This window comes from Tauraco erythrolophus, chromosome 6, assembly GCF_009769465.1.
Source record: "Tauraco erythrolophus isolate bTauEry1 chromosome 6, bTauEry1.pri, whole genome shotgun sequence".
NCBI lineage: Eukaryota > Metazoa > Chordata > Aves > Musophagiformes > Musophagidae > Tauraco > Tauraco erythrolophus.
Window position 1 is genome coordinate 29,340,747 of NC_141470.1, and position 18,272 is coordinate 29,359,018.

At 51.2% G+C, this 18,272-nt stretch overlaps 1 protein-coding gene across 1 annotated transcript in view; it reads right to left on the reverse strand.

Annotated features, from left to right (window-relative positions):
• Positions 1-6,158: 6,158 nt before the first annotated feature.
• LOC147528591 (transmembrane protein 263-like) overlaps positions 6,159-18,272 on the reverse strand; it is a 200,817-nt gene continuing 188,703 nt past the window's right edge. Inside the window, exon 3 of the mRNA XM_086613599.1 lies at positions 6,159-6,445. Coding sequence (XP_086469725.1) covers positions 6,159-6,445 — 287 coding nt within the window. The remainder of the gene's footprint in view (positions 6,446-18,272) is intronic.

The following is an 18,272-nucleotide window of genomic DNA, read 5'->3' on the forward strand; positions in this document are numbered from 1 at the left end:
GGTCTCCTCTCCAAAGGTCTCTTCTGAGGTGTGCTGCCCACCAGCTTCCAGCCTGAGCTCTTACTTGGGAGAGGGTGAGACTGAGTGCTGCAGCTGCCTGTGGAGATCCAGGACATGGTGCCTGCACACCCATGGCTTAGGTAAGGCAGGGGAAAGCCGTAACTCCATGGGATTTTTCTATCATCTTTCTTACCCCTTAAAGACCTCTGGAAGAGCAGCTCACTAGTGGTGTTTTTGCAATCTGGCTCAACATGGCAAACCTGCTCCAGCTGGGCTGCAGCAAAGGTGAGCAGGGCTGATGTACCCCACGACCTCTCCTCAGGGCTTGCAGCTAGAGCACCTGTAATTCACCTGTGCTTTCTGCAAGGCGACATGGCTGGCTCCAGCCCCAGGAGGAGGAACAGGGCAACAGCGTGGCACGTGCTGTGGGATGGGCTCTTCGTCTGCCTCACCACAGCGGGCATGGGGGCAACTCCTAGGAAAACCCCTCCCACCTCAGGCACTTTCACTCAGGCGCAGGAGCAACAAGCATCTTCACCCTGTCCCCTCTGCCGCCAAATCTGCTCCTGCCACCGGCTCAATGCCTCCAAGCTGTGCTGCCCTGGCTGTGCCGACGGAGGAACGGGGCAGGCAGCAGAGGTGGCCACAGCGAGCCTCATCAGTGCTCTGTGCTGCTCTTTCTGAGCAGCTGGCAGCAAAACATCAACTAAATAAATGGCTTGATTGCCCTGTTATTAGTTACTAAATTAATCCTTTTGTCAGCACTTCGCAAATGCTGAGCTGTTGGCTCCTGGCCTCGATGCAGTAAAAGGGACACCCTGTCTGGGGCCCGATCCAGCACAGCCCGGCCATCGGGTTGCAGTCCTCCCTGCATGAGAGCTGTCTGTCCTGGGAGCGTTGCCCATGGAGTGGGTGAGGTGGCCAGGGTGGCCAGCTGTGCCCTCCCCAGAGCCCACGCTACCTGCCAGCCGGCAAGCAAACGCAGAGGGTCTGGTTGCCCTGCAGGGCTCCCTGCAGCCCTGGGGAGGAGTGTCAAATTGCCTTCTCCTGCCGAAGGGGCAGGCTGCTGTGAGGGGAATGAGGCGCTTCCTCAGCTGGGAAAAGTGGCTGTGCAAACCTGCATGAAGGAACAGTGGCTGTTGAGGCACAATCTCCTGTCTTCAGCTGCCAAGATCCCATTTTCGGGGCTAGGCCTGCTGCTGAAAGTCCTCTCACGCACGGGTCTTTAAACCAACACAAGAGACTGAGTTTAGAAGTCTTATCCAAACTGTTCTTACCATTGCAATCAGGGAACGCGCCTGCAGCAAAATGGCTTCTGAATCGTGGTTGAAAGCCATGTCCTAGTTTAAGCAGGGACAGAGGTTCAGCCCTGCTTGATGCCTCATGCAGCGCCCTTAGGGAAGAGGTCTGATTTCCCAAGGAATCTGTAAAATCTTCCTTCAACTGCGCTTCCTCTCCTTGTTTCCCTCCACTGGAAACAAAAGCCAGCGTAACCAAGGATTTTATCCTCAAATTTTACTGTAATTAAAATACAGAGATGCAGAATATTCCCAGAAACACACTGCAAAACAAACCAAGCAAACAAATTCAGTAGGAAACCAATTACAGACAATGAAATGATAAAGAACAAAAGTGTTCTCCAGAGCCCAGCACTGTGCACAGGACCACGGGCTGCAGTGACAGTTCTGGGTTGCCAAAGGACCCTTCGGCTCGTGGAGAAGCAGCCTTGGGCCCTGCTATCTGTCCCAGCAGCTCTGTGGCACTCTCCAGCCTTCTCCACATTCCCACTCACGCTGTTGTTTTTACAAGGATGACTTTGCAATGGAGACACAGAAATGACCCACACACAGGGACAAGAGCCAATGAGGGAACCCAGAGGAAAAGAAGTGGATTAAGATTTTCCATACACAAAAACACAAGGGGACAGAGAGGGGTGGAAGACATGCACTTCTCTCCCAGCCAGGGGGGCTGCGGGGGCAGAGTCACCCCCTCTGCCCTCCTGGCCAATATGAGCGTGGATGTTTAACGAAGGTCTCGGTGAGAGTTGTGGAGAGCTCTATCTAGGGGCAAGAAAGAAAGCTAAGGGAAGGATGGAAAAGAAAGTGTGGGATAATGAGATGAGCAAAGGGAAAAGGGAGGAGAGGATGTGCCTGTGGCCTCTCCTCTCAGCCGGGCCATGTTCCTTGGGCATGGGGAACATCAAGCCATGCGGGGCGCAGGGCTGCGTGTAGGGCCAGATCCCACCTCCACCATGGGGAGACCCAGCCCCACGACGGGGATCACTACAAAAGCCTGGGGGACATCTGGGACGTGAGGGGTGGTAAGGAGGGAGCTGATCTGGTGCTTGGACCATCCATTGGGCACATTGATCTAGCTACATGGAAACCCCTAGCAATCATCACTACTATGGAAGCAGAGCACCAACCAGGCGTGAACCACCACCACACCCCAAAACCCACGTTCATCCACTTCCCTTTCCATGCTCTTCCCTAGGACAAACTCCATCGTGTTCATCCTCTGATTCAGAGCCTGTCATAAGAAACAAATTCCCTCCACGTCTCCCTTCTTGCTCACCCATTCCTCACCTCCTCCTGTCATCAGTCCCTCTCATCTTCTCACCATCACCTGAAAAATGGTGATCTTCCTTGTACTAACTCCCTTCAATCCTTCCCTCCACCTCGGTGCTGCACCCCCCCTACTTTGTACTTACCCCCTGCATCTAGTAGCAATGAGATTTATGCACAATGCAGTTTTTGCCCCTCTTATCACGAAGGGGCAGTGGGAGAAGGACTGCACCAGTGGCCCAGGTGGACTCTGAGGTGTCTGGAGTCTCTGTAGTGGGGAAGGAGGAAAGATGAGGCATCCATCAGGAGCTTCTCCATCTGATCCAGGTCCTACTGTCCTGCAACCAAACCTGTCAGGAGGCGTCTTTGCTCTTAGACTGGGAACATCGACCCTGTTTTCCTTCTGCCCTGGCACTGAGAGTGCCCAGAGAAGCAGCCTGGGGCTGGGTCACCTGGACGAACTGAGCAGGTCTAGCACGCCAACAGAGACGTACTTTTCAGAGGCCTTTCAGTCCTGCATAGTTATGTATTTCTGAACGCCTGTTAAGCCGTGTGAGGCCCTGGTTTTGGAGTAGATTTAATCTTGCACCCTGCCTGTTAATTTGCTCTCTTTTGCTATTCATGGTCCATGAGTTCTCCATTAGCTGGGCTCTAAGAACAGCGATTTAGGCTGAGTTCCCCTCACACCTCTTCTCCCCTTCTCCAGGACATCCCTCAAGAGAATGGCAGTTCCAGACAAATGGAGAGCTTTACTCCAGTTACTGCAAGGACGCACGAAAGAGCAGAAATAAAAAGATGGGAAACCCTCAGGACCCCCATGGCCTTCCCCAATGCACCTGTATCCCATTTTCCATGCCTGCTCTGCACACACGGTGCCTGCAGACAACGGCTTGGGAAGGACGTATTGCCTGCCTCAGCAAGAGCCTGTGTGGCATACCAGTTAGTCAAAAGCATGATGAGCTTCCCACCACCTGCCCAGGAGTGGCCGGCGAAGTATAGCCCCTTAGATACCACCTTCCCCTGTCCGAGGCCTGGGAGAGCCAGTTAGGAAGATGACTGTCTTCCGTCGCAATCAGTAAGAAACTGTATCTTTCCCAGAGGGTTGGTGACAGCACATCTTGTTATGCAGAAGCAGCTTTTAGCTTTGGGGTTAGAGCTGACTTCAGGAGCAGTCTGTGATCTGGAATAAGAAATGAGATGCGCTCAGGGAGAGCAGCGAGCAGAGATCCATGCAGTGCAAACTGCCCTCCTGCTTTGCCAGGCGTTTGAGACAAAGGAGAACAGAGAAGACTTCTGCTGGCCTTGCCAACTGCCACAAGCGTCCCAGCAAAGTGCAGGCACACATCAAGGCCTGATCTTTCTGTGAAGCCGCTGCCTTCAGAGACAAAACCAACATGTCTGGGTCAACTTGGCCTTCATGAGAACAAAAGAGACCGAGAGGAAACGCACACACATACCAAATGCTGTTTCCTCTTCAAGAAACAAAGACGTAGGTTAAACCACTCTCATGCTATCAAGAGTAACATACTGTGGAGATCAGCAACTTCTTGCCACTGCAAACAGCAGGGACTACCCAGCAAAGGGTATGGAGAGAGACTAACACCAGCATGACTAACACAGGGACACAGTGACTTAAATCAGGCCCAAAACGTGGACTGAATAAAGGTCAGAATAAAAATCACTTCACGAGCCCAAGAACATTCAGCAAAAACAGTGGTGGTGGTGGGGGTTTACTTAAATACTCCCTGATGTCTGAGTTCTAAGCACAAGAGAGCAGCCAGGAAGTGCAACGACCTCCAACAGGAAATGAAGATCAAGGAAGCTGGCTTCAATGTCCAAAAGATAGGGCAAAAAGTAAACAAACCGCATAGACGGGAGAAAGGGGATTTTTCACATTCCTTTGGTTTCAATAAACTATGCTCTTGGGCAACAGAGGGGAAAACATCCTCTAAAACATGATTTTTATTTTGACCAGGACCCTATATAAAAACTATATGCTGGAAGTGCCAAAGACGACTGTGTAAACTGCTCCACGGCAGTGGCACAGTTTTGTTTACCTGGCTGAAGACATGCCCGTGGACTGACACATGCACACACGCTAACACAGAGGCTTATTTATGAAACACAGCACAAGCACTGCTTCACTTGCCTAGGCGTCCAACACCTAACGACCTGGGCTAATCACCTGCCAAAGCCAGGGGTGGCAGAGTTAAGGGTGGAGCTTGTGCCTTTCCTCATCCCGAGAATTACAGGGGACCTTGGAGTGAGTGAGTGTGTGTGCATGTGTCTGCGTGTGCGCGCGCGCGATGCCACGTGGTCCCTGGAGCATCACAGGCCAGGCTGAGGATGGCTGTGACTCCCAGATGAATGCGGGTGTCCGGGTTGCTGCGGCACTGTGAGTGGGAGTGGGCTATTTAGTGCAACACGGTCATTCGGAGGAGGCGGGCTGGAGCCCCAGGAGCAGTGTGTGAAGGAGTTGCTGGTGCCCCATGCAGGCTGGCTGCCACTGGAGCACGCTCAACCCCTCAGGAAAGCATTCTTCAAGGCGGCGCAGCCCGCACATAGCCAGGCCACTGCTCCTGGGGTCACAGGGAGAGCCTCCTCTCCCTCCCTGCGGCACAACTTGGGTGGCATTTGGGAACACACTTGCTCATGGTTACTAATGACGCCTGTGGAGTGAGAGTGTGGCCCAGAGTCAAAATGCCCCTGTTGCAGATGGGGATACTGCCAGGATTTCAAGGGTCAAACCCAAGGGCTTAGTTTGTCTCTCTGTGGAGCATCACTGCCTGTGCTGCAATATCACAGATGCCTGGCAGATGCCACCATCAGCTGGGAATGGGAACATACAGCTGCTTTCATCCTCCTGCCTCTCACCAAGAAAATCCGCACAGAAATTGATAGCCCAGGACATATGATGCTCTTGTGTGGCATCATCCCTGGAGCTGCTCTGCTGAGCTTCAGGGTTCCTTCTCCGAAGGGCGCAATTCAGCCAGAGAGTAAGTGATTGGGAGCAGCATGTGGGATGGGCCCTGCAAAGAGAAGGTAAAAGGTGCAGGGCAGGAGGGAAGCTTCCCCCTCTTCACAGTATCTCTCGTTTGTGTCAATGGGACTTTCTTCTACAGTTGTCCCCCAGGCAGATCCCCAAACACACCCACAGAGTCAAGGGCAGGGGTGTTTCAGAGGCTGCCTTCCCAGCTGAAGTTGAATTTGACTACACAACCCGCACTTCAAGCCAGGGATAGTTCCTCTCCCTCTCCTGTTACTCCCCCCACCTCCAGGCAGATGGAGCCTCACACCCTCTCCCAACCCTCTGTGCTGACAAGAGCAAGAAGGGAGGAAGGAAACTACAAGACAGAGACAACGGCGCCTTTAAAGCCTTCAGAGTAGAGATGGTTCCCAGTAGGTGATGGGAGTGAAAGGCATTGACAGCGGCTCTGTGAGCTCTGAGCCAGGCAGGCGGTGCTGAGCAGGTTGCCGCCGGAGTCTGCTCGGGTGCTTGACCCTCCCTGAAGCAGCTGGTTCCAACTCAAAGAGGTGCTGTGTAGGGGCAGAGTATGGGCAGGTTGATCTTTTGGAAGGGGGCTGCAATGGAGATTAGTCAGCCTTATCCTTCTTCTTTGTGGTGAAAGGGACTTTGCTGGCGACCACGCTGCCCACGGCTCCAACACCGCCGGTCACTGCCGAGACGCTGCCCTTCACCAGTCCAACGCCAGCAGCGGGGACGCTGGTCACAGCTGTTTTGGTGAGCTCCAGGCTCTTGCTGCCCACCCAGGCAACTCCTCCCAACGTGGCGCCCACGGCTCCCCGGGTGATACTGAACAGGCCGCCTGTCACTCTCCAGATCACCCCTGCCTGCTGCTGTGGATGGTCCTTGCTGGCATCTGCAGGGAGAGAGAAAAAGGGAAAGTCAGAACTGTCCATGCTATGGACCTTCTCCCTGGGCGCCTCTTCCAGCCCACGAGTGTTCTCCACCACAGCACACGCTCCTGTATGCACAGTGCCTCAAAGCCCCAGACTTCTTGGTGCCTGAAGGAGGAACCAGGGCGATCCCAGGCCTACAGCGCAGCAGGAGAGGACTTTGGGAGAGTAGAGAGTTAGAGTAGAATTGCCCACGCGACAGAGAAGGGAATAAGGCGGCTCAGTTACAGCAAACTTCAGCGCTGCAAAGCAAAGCAAATCCCAGTAACGAGAGACTTGATTCCCCTCCCCTGCACGCTGGTTAACACCAGAAAATCACACAGACTAATGCCAGCATAGGAGGCACGAACTGGAGACAGCAACAGCTGATGTTTGCGAGGCCTGCAGGTCCTCAGAAGCATCTGTTTGGAGGCAGGTCGGCACTACTGTCAGATGAGGGACCGAGGCGCAGCACAGACCTATCTGCGCCAACTGTAATTGAGCTAGCACAGATAGCAAACTGCAGGGAAGATACAGTGACACAAACGTCACCTCAGGTTGTACAAGCCCTCTGGAGATCTCAGCGACGTATTTAATAGTGTTAAGACGGTGCTTAAGTTGCTATGCTATGTCCTGCTGCTTTACCTGTGCCAACTGGATCACGGCCAGCATGATATACCCACCCAAGCTGCCATCGCACCTGCCCACAATGCCGCAGACGTAACGTTCACAGCTCGCCACTTCTTGGGGAAGGGTTGACTCTGAACTGCTGCTCACGGGATTCAAATCTGACAGCTCTCCTGCTGCCCTCCACGCAATGCTCTCCCTTTGCGTCAGCTAACAATGCTGCGCGCAGGCAGCAAAGGAAGAGCTGCTCTTTTTGTGGGGTGAGATATTTGGATACTCTGACTTCTGATTCACTGCCAGTTCCGTACATGAGATGAGTTACTAATAATCGCAAAAATACAATAAAGCAATCCTGGCAGGAAAAAAAGCAAGTGCCAGCTGGGAATACAGAATCCCAGGAGCAGCAGCAGCCCTTCTAACCCACTACCTACTCAGAAGAGAGGCTGCACAGCACTGACACAGCAGGAAGGCTTTAGCCCCCTACTAAATGTGCACCCCATTTCCTGGGAAGAGGGGAAATGACAGGGATGGAAGTGGCTTTCTGAAAGCCTGGATAACAACATGGTGCAGTCACGCCTCTGCAGAGAGCCCAGGACTGGGGCCATGTCAGCACCAGCCCCCGTCCCAGAGCAGAGCACTGTAGAGGCTCCACCAGCACCCTAAGGATGGAGCCCATCTGCACTGCACAGCCCTGCACGCCCCCGTCCCCCCGGCATGGGTGCAAACACAGGCCTGGCATCTGTCCCTGGGACCAAAGAAGGAGACACCCTGGCTATGGCATCCCAGCTCAGCTGCCCACCCAGACTGGGCTGCACAAACAGATGAACCGCTAACCTAAGCAGGTGGACAGCTTAATAGAGCTAATGGCAGGTAGCCGAGGGCTGCTGGCTGAATGGACTTTCTCTTTTGAGATCCCAGCCCTTCCACCGCACTCTCCCACACTCTCAGCTCCCCCCACCCCTTTTCTCTAAAGCTCCCTGCTTCCTGAGAGGAAAGGCCCCTTGTTTATCCAGCCTGGCAGTAACTTTTTTCCTTAATTATTAATAATCTTTCAGGAAGTAGAAAACTCCACCTGGAAACCCCTCTTTGATGTCTCCACCCGCTTTCATTTCCACGCAGATTGGAGCCAACACTGCTGCAGGCAGTGGATTTCCTTTGCCAGTGAGCAAAGATCTTGGGAGCATCGGGAGGCTGACCCGAGCGCTCGTCAAGTCGCGGGGCCTTCGCGCGCTGCACAGCCCGGCTGATGGAGACGTCAGACCTGGTCAGTCTAAGCAAACGTCTTCCTCGTGCTGTTACTAACTTGTCTCACGCCATGTCTTTACCGCATCTACTATTCAGTGCACTTCTGCCAAGCTAGCCTGCGAATCCTTTGGAGCAGAGACTATCTTCCCGTTGTCCGCGTGTCATGCAACACAGCAGGGTCTCTTAAGTGCTGCTGGAAAACAAGCCTTTTTCTTTTCTTTTTTTAAACAAACCAACCAGCAGCCTGATAGAAAACACTCAGCAGCAGCGGGGCACAGATTTTATCCTTGGAAGCACCAGCTGCCCAGGGTGCTGGATGCACACAGCTGAAGGGACGACCTGACCTTGCCAAATGGATCAGGGCTGCTGCCGGTACTACAAGTACTGGGGCGGACGGGAGGCCAGTCAGTCACACTGGGGACTCTCACACTGCACCATGTTATTGTGGGAAAGGGGGATTTTCCAGGCCTCTTTGGAAACAAATTAAGATGTCTTCAGATTCAAATTGCTAACTTTCAGGCACTTAACACAGTAGTTTAAGTAAGGTGATTTGATTCCTCTGACTCCATTTCTAGCCAGGGAAGAGAAGGGGGCTTCTTCAGAGGAGGCAGTGTACAGTGCCCTAACCTAGACTAGGCATGAGGCTGGATTAAGCTGTGTGATGATCCTTTCCTAGGTATTTTTGTCCCAGATTCTTCTAAAATTCTGCAGATTTTGGAGTCTTCTCAGAGTCATACATTTTCCCTTGAGCTTCTCCCAGGCTGTACAGAGCTCCTCCCTTGGGCAGGTCTTAGGATGGTGCCTATGAGGAGTCTGGTGTTCACCAGCTCTGATGACTTGGAGGAAGCCTTACGTTACCCATCTGTCTGATAACCTGGCAGCAAAAGGGAACTTGAGAGGGCTAGTACAGAGTCCCTGGTGTAGCCTAAGCCACTGCAGTTCTACTCAATAGACAACATATTGCTTGCCTATTCCTCAACAATTTCTCTAAGTGTTTTTTTTCTCCTCTCCCTCAATGCTACTGAGACCTCTTGCTTCATTTTCAGTTCAGTTGCCAGCCTCTCAACTGCTGCACACAGCTTACCCACTACAGCCATTTTGTGTTTTGTCTTCAGACTGAGGGCGGGAAGAACAGAGGGGTCCAGAAATCCATGCAACTGTAAAGCAGGACTCTACTTGGTGAAAGTCGGAATGGTCCTCCAAACAAACACCATCCTCCAAGGATGGCAGCTCTTGTGTTCTCACTCCCTTGTCTGGGGAAGCGAGATCCTTTGCATCCCAGAGGACTGCAGTGCAGAAGCTCTGAGTATTAAACACTTACTGGTGTGCTCAGCTGCAGAACAAGAGCTGTATCAAAGCAGCAATAATCTTCCTGGCTCTCCCCAGGTAAAGCTGTGTCTGAGGCTACTTGGAACCCCTCTGTAGGAGGATTTAGGCCTCTGGACCTGCCCAGCTATCTGAACAACCCTAGTGTGGAAATCTCTTTGATTATACATGAATGCCTGCAGCTGGATAGCCCAGAGACCAGTGAGAAGGAGGCAACTGCAGATCAGATTGAGGAGGGATGTTACTCTACCAGTAAAGACTTAAAACATATAGGAGAAAGTGTCAGGAAATACTAATGAAGAAAGACAAGGACAAAGTTTCCTTCTGATTGAGCTAGGCAGAGACAATGAAGCTGCAGCACACCGGAGCACCAGTGCTCGCACACTGCCTGCACCTAGTCTGCAGCCATTCTCATGGTCCTTAAAACTCCACAGGTAGGAGGGTGGGAGGCTGTTCCAGAAGCATTCCAATAGCTCCATCACAGAATGGAAGCTGTACTATTAAAAAAACCCAAACAAACAAACTCAGGTTTGAATAGATCTGAAAAGAGAAATCCTGTGTGACTCCAACAACAAGGGGCCACATCCTAACCTGGCAGCAAGCTGAAATAGGTCATATTTATTCTATACTCCAGATGATGCGTAGAAAGCTTTCTAGACATCCCCCAGTTAGTTTGTCTTCAGGACTGCAATAAACCCCACAGCAAACTGTCATGTAAGATAAGCATTCAGATTTACAGTGCAAATTAGTCTCTCAGACAACGGAGTGAGCTAAGCATTTTGTTGGCACAGAGGAGCCCAGATTAAGGGTGAGACAGACAGCAGAGATGAAATACACAAAATAATCAGAGAGACAGACACACAGCCTGAGCAGGGGAACAATTCTGTTCCCTGGGGTCGGCTGCAGCCCATGCTGCTCATGAAAGCTCTTCACCATCTGCCAACCCCTTTTTCCTTTCCATCAATGACCTGGCCTTTTCAAGGGTCCCTTCAGCTTCACTTCACCCCATGTCAGCTTAGAACAGAGAGGGAGAAAAAGAGATGAATAAAATGCAATCCTGTATGAACACCGGCTCTCTGAGCTGGGGTCAGCACCCCACGCAACAGGCTCTTCTCCTCCTTGACCACAGCCCTCCATAGTCCCCACTGGCTTCTCTCCAGAGCAGGGGTCCTCCTTGCCAGGGCTCCAGATGAAACCAGGTTTCCTCCTCTGATCTTGACAGCATTTATGACTTAAGGCAGAAGCGAGCGCAGTTTGTCAGTAATCACAGATGCAGCTTCCAAAGCTGCCACGGTGACTCCTCAGGGCTTTGCATGGCATTTATTTGGCGAGACAAAACGACAGCCTGCACTGGTGCCCGCTACAAATGGCACAGGCGTTATTCTTCCCCTCGGCCCCTGCCGGCAGGTGATACGTCAGGCAGGGAGAACTCTTTACTTGAAGAAGGACTTGTACAAGTTGCTCTTTCCTACTAACTTATAAAACAGCCCCAAGCCAGGAAGGCAGCGTCAGGGAGCGGCACGTATGGTTTTGCATCTTTAGGACACTTCCATCCCTGCTGGGCCCCAGGCAAAGGAGCTGGGCTGGCTCAGAGACCAAAATGTAAACAGTCAATGTCATCAGTCTGTCCCTCAGCAGACTCGAGAGGAAGGGATGAGTCACTAGTTCAAGCCTGAATTACACTCCTGGCAGCTATTAAGTGACCACTGGTGGATTTAGGCAGGTTCCCCTACCTAGAAAAATGTTTGGTCTGGAGGAACAAGCAAGGGGTGGAGGGTCAGCTACTCACATGGTCTACTCCAGCTTTGCCCAGCTGATTTTTAAGCAACACTGAGCAAATCGCTCTGACCTTTACTGCCTCTGCACTGCTGTGATTGAGAACGTGTGATTTTCTAAAAGCTTTGGTTGTTGAGTCACAAAAAAACGTGCATGGAAGAGAAGTTTCCAGGCCTGACATTTCTTGGAGAAAAAACCTGAAAGTTTGATTCAAGTGCGCTCTTAAGGCTCTGAGAACCCCAAATGGATTATTGTTATTTTTAACCTCGTGATTTTTCCGAGCCTACCTCAATTTGAAATGCGTGGGGCTGGCACTGCTGCTTCTCTTCCCCTCTGTAAGTGAAGCTGAAGTTAATGATCCCTGTTTCCTTGTATTGCTGTACTGTCATAAAGGTTAATTAGGTACCGTTGGTGCAGTGCTTTAAACAAGGAAACTGTGTTTGTATCATCATGACTGGCACTGACAGATTCCTGTTGACGTTCTCAGTAGTGACACCAATGACAACTTCCAGTTTATCTCCAGAGAGGTTTCCAGTTTCCAGACAAGTCACAAAGGCAAGAGAAAAGCTTGCCTCCTTCCCACCCACACCAGCCTGCTATTGCTGGCCTCCTTCCCACCCACACCATCCTATTCAAGTTTATCCTGTAGCTGAGAAGTTCCATTCAGGTGAATCACTCCTCTTCTAGCACAAGCAGCTGAAGCAGGCAGAGACCACTCTGACTGCTGGGCACAGATGAAATCTTGCTGCACACCACCTAGCAGGACCCTCCTCCAGGGAATGGTTAACATCACCTTCTTCCAAGCCTGCGGCCCGCAGCTGGAGAAGGCTTAGCTGATCCTTGCGGGGCACAGCTGTAGTGAGTGTTTATGTCTTGAGAGGAAGGAACTGCCGTTCATGTCCTTTCTGTTATTTTAGGATCAAAGATCTAGGTCCTGCAGTGGCACAGGCAAAGGGTTAAGGGAGCACTATAAAGCGTTTGTTCTTTAAAACACTTGTGCTTCACTCCTGCCATCGGTCCCATGCTGCAGCTGGTTGGGAACAGCTTCCCAGGCTCAGCAGCTGTGTTCTCCCCAGCCCGGCGCTGCCCAGGCACTGAATGCTACAAACCAAGACGGCTGCTACCAGCAAAAAAGCCTAGAAATGCCACGCTGAGTTCAGCCCTTGAGTTCTAAACTTTAGTGCTGCAATCAGCAAGACATACTCGCCTCTCTCTGCAACACCATCGTTCGGGAAGCTGCTGCACACAGCAAAACGGGGGGCAGCTGCCTCCATAGCCTGGCTCACCTTAGGGCTCTTCACTGGCACAATAAGCTTTGTTCCTTGCACATGCCCCAGGAGCAGTATTAACTGCTGAAGCATCTATCTACCTCAAAGGACTGAGAGACAGGGTTCAGGAGGGTAAATGAACAGTGATAAGGAGCGCTTGTTTTGCTTGGCTGAGCCTTTGGGGAGAGGTAGGCAAAGCTCTGACTCTGGAAGTGTGAGGCTTACAGTTTGTTGGGAGTTTTCTGACTTTTTTTTTGTTGGGAAGCATCGTGTCACCAAACAGAAATGTTTGTAAAGACACAGTGGTACCGTTGAAACTTCCACTGAAGAGAGATATTCAGGGAGATCGGCCTCAGCGCAGCTAATAACCCCGCGGTTAAAACATTTGACCAGCCTTGAGTCAACCCAAGGATGCTTCCCAGCCTCATACACACCCACTAACTGGCCCAAGCAGCAGCTGAATGCCATTTTCACTCTTTTGCTGAACTGTTTCACTTTATAAGAGGCATTAATTGGAGGAGGAATAAAGACTCGTCCTCTCACTTCCCAAGCACTTCCAATACCAGAGCCAAAATCTGCCCCGAGATGGGTTTCTTATTCTTGAAAAAAATTAGCAGTTCCTTTGCTTTGCCCTCCTGCAGAAGACTCTTTCTTGATCCAGAAATACCTGTTTTATATAGCTGTAACCATCTGTAAGAGACAGCCAGAGTCCCCCTTCAACTAGAATATCCTGGGACCCTTTTGAGACTTAATTACTTATTTATTTCTCCTCTAGGTTTATAAGACTTGGGCTTCTCTGTGGCATAGACATGGTCTCTAATGATGCTGAAGACCAAGATGGCCCCCAGCCCAGAGGTATGGCTCCTCTGCTCCAGAAAAACATGAGTGAGTTGCAGGACAGATAGTACTGTCTACTAGAAAGGACATGGATCGGGTAGGAGACTGGAGACCCAGCTCTGTTTTAGTGTTATTGCTGACTTTTTGGGTAATGGCTACATCTCCTCTGCTTCCCCTCCACCCACTAGCCTTTGTCGGCCATGTGTGAGTGCCCAGACAGCGTGCTGGCGATCCCGCACCGTCTGCAGCAGAGCGGGCTGGTGCAGGCTGGGAGGCAGAAGCAGGACCCAGCTCTGCCGAGCCCAGCAAGCTGGGGAGGGCTGGAGCCCACCCTCTGCAGATGTGTTGCATTTTTGTGGTGGAGTTTTGGTAGCAGGGGAGGGGCTGCAGGGATAGCCCCTGTAAGGAGCTGCAAGAAGCTTTCTCGGCTCCAAAACTGGTCAGACCAGTCTCAGCCCAGGTTGGACCTATCCCTGGCCAGGGCCGAGCCAATCAGTGCCTCCATGAATGCTATATTTAAGAAGGGGACAAAGGAACTTGAGCCAGGTGGGACCTGCAGTGAAGAGTAGGGGGGAGGCAGGGCTGCGCCGCCACGCCCCCCCGTAGGCATCTGCCCATGTTGGGTCGCTGCCAGTCGATTGGAGATGGCTGTGGTGGCACAGCTTGGAGAGCTCCGAAGTGCCCCGCTTCCCGAGGCACCTGCTGGGTGGAGTTCATCCTGCTGGGCCTGCTGAGGTTAGTCAGGCTGGTTGGGCCAGCATGGCTGGAGCAGAGAGAGGACTGAGACCTGAGAGAAACAGCTACACAGACACCAAGGTCTGTGAAGATGGAGCAGGAGAAGGTGTGCTGGTGCTGAGATTCCCCTGCAGGCAGTGGTGAGATGGCAGGTGGCCCCCCTGCTGCACATGAGAGAAATGGTGGAGCAGAGATCCACCTGCAGAGATCGCCTGTGGGAAAGGATCCCAATGCTGGAGTAGGGATGTCTGTGCCTGAAGGAGTTCTTAGAAGACTGTCTCCCATGGGAAAGGACCCCACACCGCTGGAGACTGACAATGGAGCTGGCATGCATCTGCAGTCTGTGGGAAGGGACCCCACACCAGAGTGGGTGGCTCCACCCTAAGAAGCCGTAACTCCATGGGGAAAGCCCACGCTGGAGCAATCTGATGGGTAAGGATTGCATCCTATGGGAAGAATTCATTTTGGAAAAGTTTGTGGAGAACTGTCTCCTCTGGAAAAGGGCCTCATGCTGGAGCAGGGGAAAAGTATATGGAGTCCTCCCCCTTCAAGGAAGGGGCAGCAAAAAGACCATGTGATGAACTGACCTGCAACCCCTCATTCCCTGTCCTCCTGTGCCACTGTGGCGGGAGAGGAGGTAGAGCGAGGAAGAAGGGATGGGTGGGGGAAGGTGTTCTTAAGATCTGGGTTCGTTTCTCGTTATCCTCTCTGAAGGAACTGTTAATGAATTAAATTGATTTGTCCCCAAGCCGAGCCTGTTTGCTCGGGGCCATGGTTGATGGCTGATCCCTCCCTGTTCTATCTTAGCCCTCAGGCCTTTTGTTACATTTTTCTCCTCTCCACTCTATGGTAGGGGGGACGAGGTGAGTGAGCGAGTCCCCTGGTAGCTTAACTGCCAGCTGGGCTAAAGCACGAGAGCAGAGAGGAGACTAACAGGCACTGATTGGCCTCATGGTGTTTCTTAGAGACAATCTCCCAGCTCCCACTGGCACACTTAACCTCTCGTCTCAAAGAGAAAAAAGTGCACACTGGGACAAACTCCTTGAAAGGTTGCCATCCTCCAATATAGATCAGAAGCACTTAAGGATGAGGACTCGCCCTTTTTATAGGCTTGTACAACAGCTGGTTTAAGGAGACCCTTGTCTCATTCAAAGTAAATGGTCATCTCCCACCACAGTGTACAGGTTGTAAGAAAGATGAGCCCACGAGAGAGTCCTAGAGCAAAGCTACAAGTGTCACTGCCTAATTGGGAAGAAAGAAATCTGGACATGCCACTCCTATCTTAATCGCAACATCACTTTTTCTCAATGTGGAACATAGGCAGAAGGTCAGGCTTTTGCTACTGGCCAGCAGGTCACTAAATATCTATAGGTTGTCTCAAGACCACTGACAGAGCACAGAGATGATCCCGAAAGGTGCGAGATTTTAGCTCACCCCAGAGAACTGTGTGCAGTGGCTTCTTCCTCCCTACCCTTGCCAACCTCCAGGTCCTGTGTAAGAAACTGCAATGGTGCATTATGGCAGGTATGAGCAGCAAGGGACAGCTATCGGCTGGGCTATACCTTCCCTCTCACTTGTGCTAAAAGCATCAAAAGTGGCCATCTGACTTGGTTTGTTTGAACTTTATGTCCCCATCTGCCTTCAACTTCCACTCCCGCTCCACCTACAAGCTCTTGAATCAGCCAAGAGGCTCGCTTAAAAGCCTGGCAAGGAAGAGCGTATAAAACTGCACCAATGGCTCCTTTTTCTATTGGAGTGTCATCACTGTGACACTAAGATTTTGGATCACAAGAACCGGAATTGCCTCTTGTTGCAAATACGGGCTCTTGATCTCACTTGAAGATTTGTGGGTGGAAATGGAATAATCCAGTAGACTCAACAATTTTCAGTGGCCTCAAGCTTTAATGGTCTGAGGAGGAGAGCTCTCAAACATAAAATTTTATTCCTTACAAACAACCCTTCCTAGCATTTGTGCCCAGGCTGAAGAGACCATCTTTTAAGCCTGCTCTTTGACCCATGCTAGCTCAGCTCTTGTCAGGGCACATCACCTACTCTGTCAATTCCGTAACAGTGGTTGCACGCTCTTCACCGAGCTGCTTTCAGCTGCTCGTGACAGTACCTGGCACAAAAAGACCTCAAATGAATCAGAGGCTCTTGTTAAACAGCCTTGTTAATTCAGCTCTGATAAAGACACAGGAGAAAAAAAAAAATAATCAATATTTGTAAAATGAAAAAGGACAAAATCCATAGAGAAATAAAGGTCATTTTCACGGTTCTATGAGGCCCTTACAAACAATGGAGAGCAAATAACATAATCCAAGCTTATGTAAGAAATTACTTTTCTTCCATGCTCTACTGCTACCCAGTGGATTTTAAACAAAGGGAGACTCAGCTAAGCCTCCTCTGTCCAGCGAGGCTAGAAGTCCTTCCCACGACAACATTGCTAACTCACAATTTATCAGAAAGTGCCTGAAGTTTGGTCCCAGCAGCAGTTCGGGAAAGGGCATGGGAGTGAAAGACAGTCATGTCTAACCAGCAGGAAGGTGCTCCAAGCTGCCAAGATCAGATATCAAAAGTCTGCTCTGCTCATTCATCAACTGCCATGAATATTTGTGTACTCTGCCACCTTACTATTAAAGGCTTAATGTCTTCTGCCTTATGGAACACATTATTGTCACTCAAGCATTTTACAGCTGAGATATCTGAGGATTTGTCCAAAAATACTACCAGTAAAGTTGGGAATGTATCCTGCCTTGCTAATAGGGGAGGACCCAGGTTCAGGCATTTCCTCTTCCCACTCCTGGAGCTGCTGAACAATGGGTGCTGATGCCTTCCAGCAGGATGGCCGGCAACAGTGAGAAATCATGAAATTTCTCATTTATTCTGATTATGTACTCCCCACGCCTCTCCAAGGCACCTGGAGGAACTGAAGAAAAAAACAGACAGCAGCTTGAAAAGCAAAGCCACACATTTTAACTGACCTAAGGTCAGAGTGAAGATTTTTCGACTCAGAGAACTGACCTGTTCATCCCAGAGGCTATCCAGGAGTTTTTCTGTCCATCCAAAGGATAACAAGGCAGTTAAACTAAAAGCTGTGTGCTACAGAAGCAGCTGAGCTGGGGATTTACTGGGGAGGCATGAATATGCTTGCCTGCTCACGCTTCAGCATGTCAGCAATGGGCAAGATAGGGCCGTTGTTATTCTGCTGGTGGTAGGTGTTCGATGGCATAGTGTCAAAAACTCATTCCCCGTCTCAGCTGTCAAAGGGAGAGCGCTGCAGCCATGAGTGGGCAGGTACGCAGCCTCTGGGAGCACACAGATGAGCAGGCAGAGCATCCCACCCCCACAGCCAGGCTGAATGGGGAAGGACGGGACCCATCCATGCCTCAGACAGTTAGGTCTACTCCAGCACAAAAATCACACCCCAGCTCTATGCCCAAACCTCTCGCGTGTCCCCTTGCCTCTGTCACTTCAAAGTGAGCTAGCCAGTCCTACCTGTTGTGTTCCTGGTGAGCCTGCCATGTGGAAATCTCAGCCCTGAATGCATAAATTAGAGGTAGCACTAACACTGCCCAAGGAGATGTCAAACCTTCTTCCCTGCACTGCACAAAGAGCTGCTGCTTAGGAATGTGAAGCCATGAGTGTGACAGTTCCTTTCACTTCTTTCCATATTCATGTTTGTGCTCTTTCCAGGGCAGATTTCAACACAGCACAGCAGGGATCCCACGCACACTTGGCTTCCCGGTGACTACTGAAGGGCTCTGCCTGGTGCTGCAGGTAAATTGGATTTCTTCTTTGATGCCACAGCAGAAGCACCATAGAGCCAGGGTCTAGTTTGGCTCTCAGAGATGCTGGGATACCTAGGCCTCCCTTTGAGATTAGTGCTTCATATAGTTGGAGAAACATCTGGAATTGGAGAGACTCCTGTCCACCTCCTTGGCGCAGCCACCAGCTCAGCCCCATGCTCTCAGCCTCTTTTGGAGGTCCACCTGAGCTT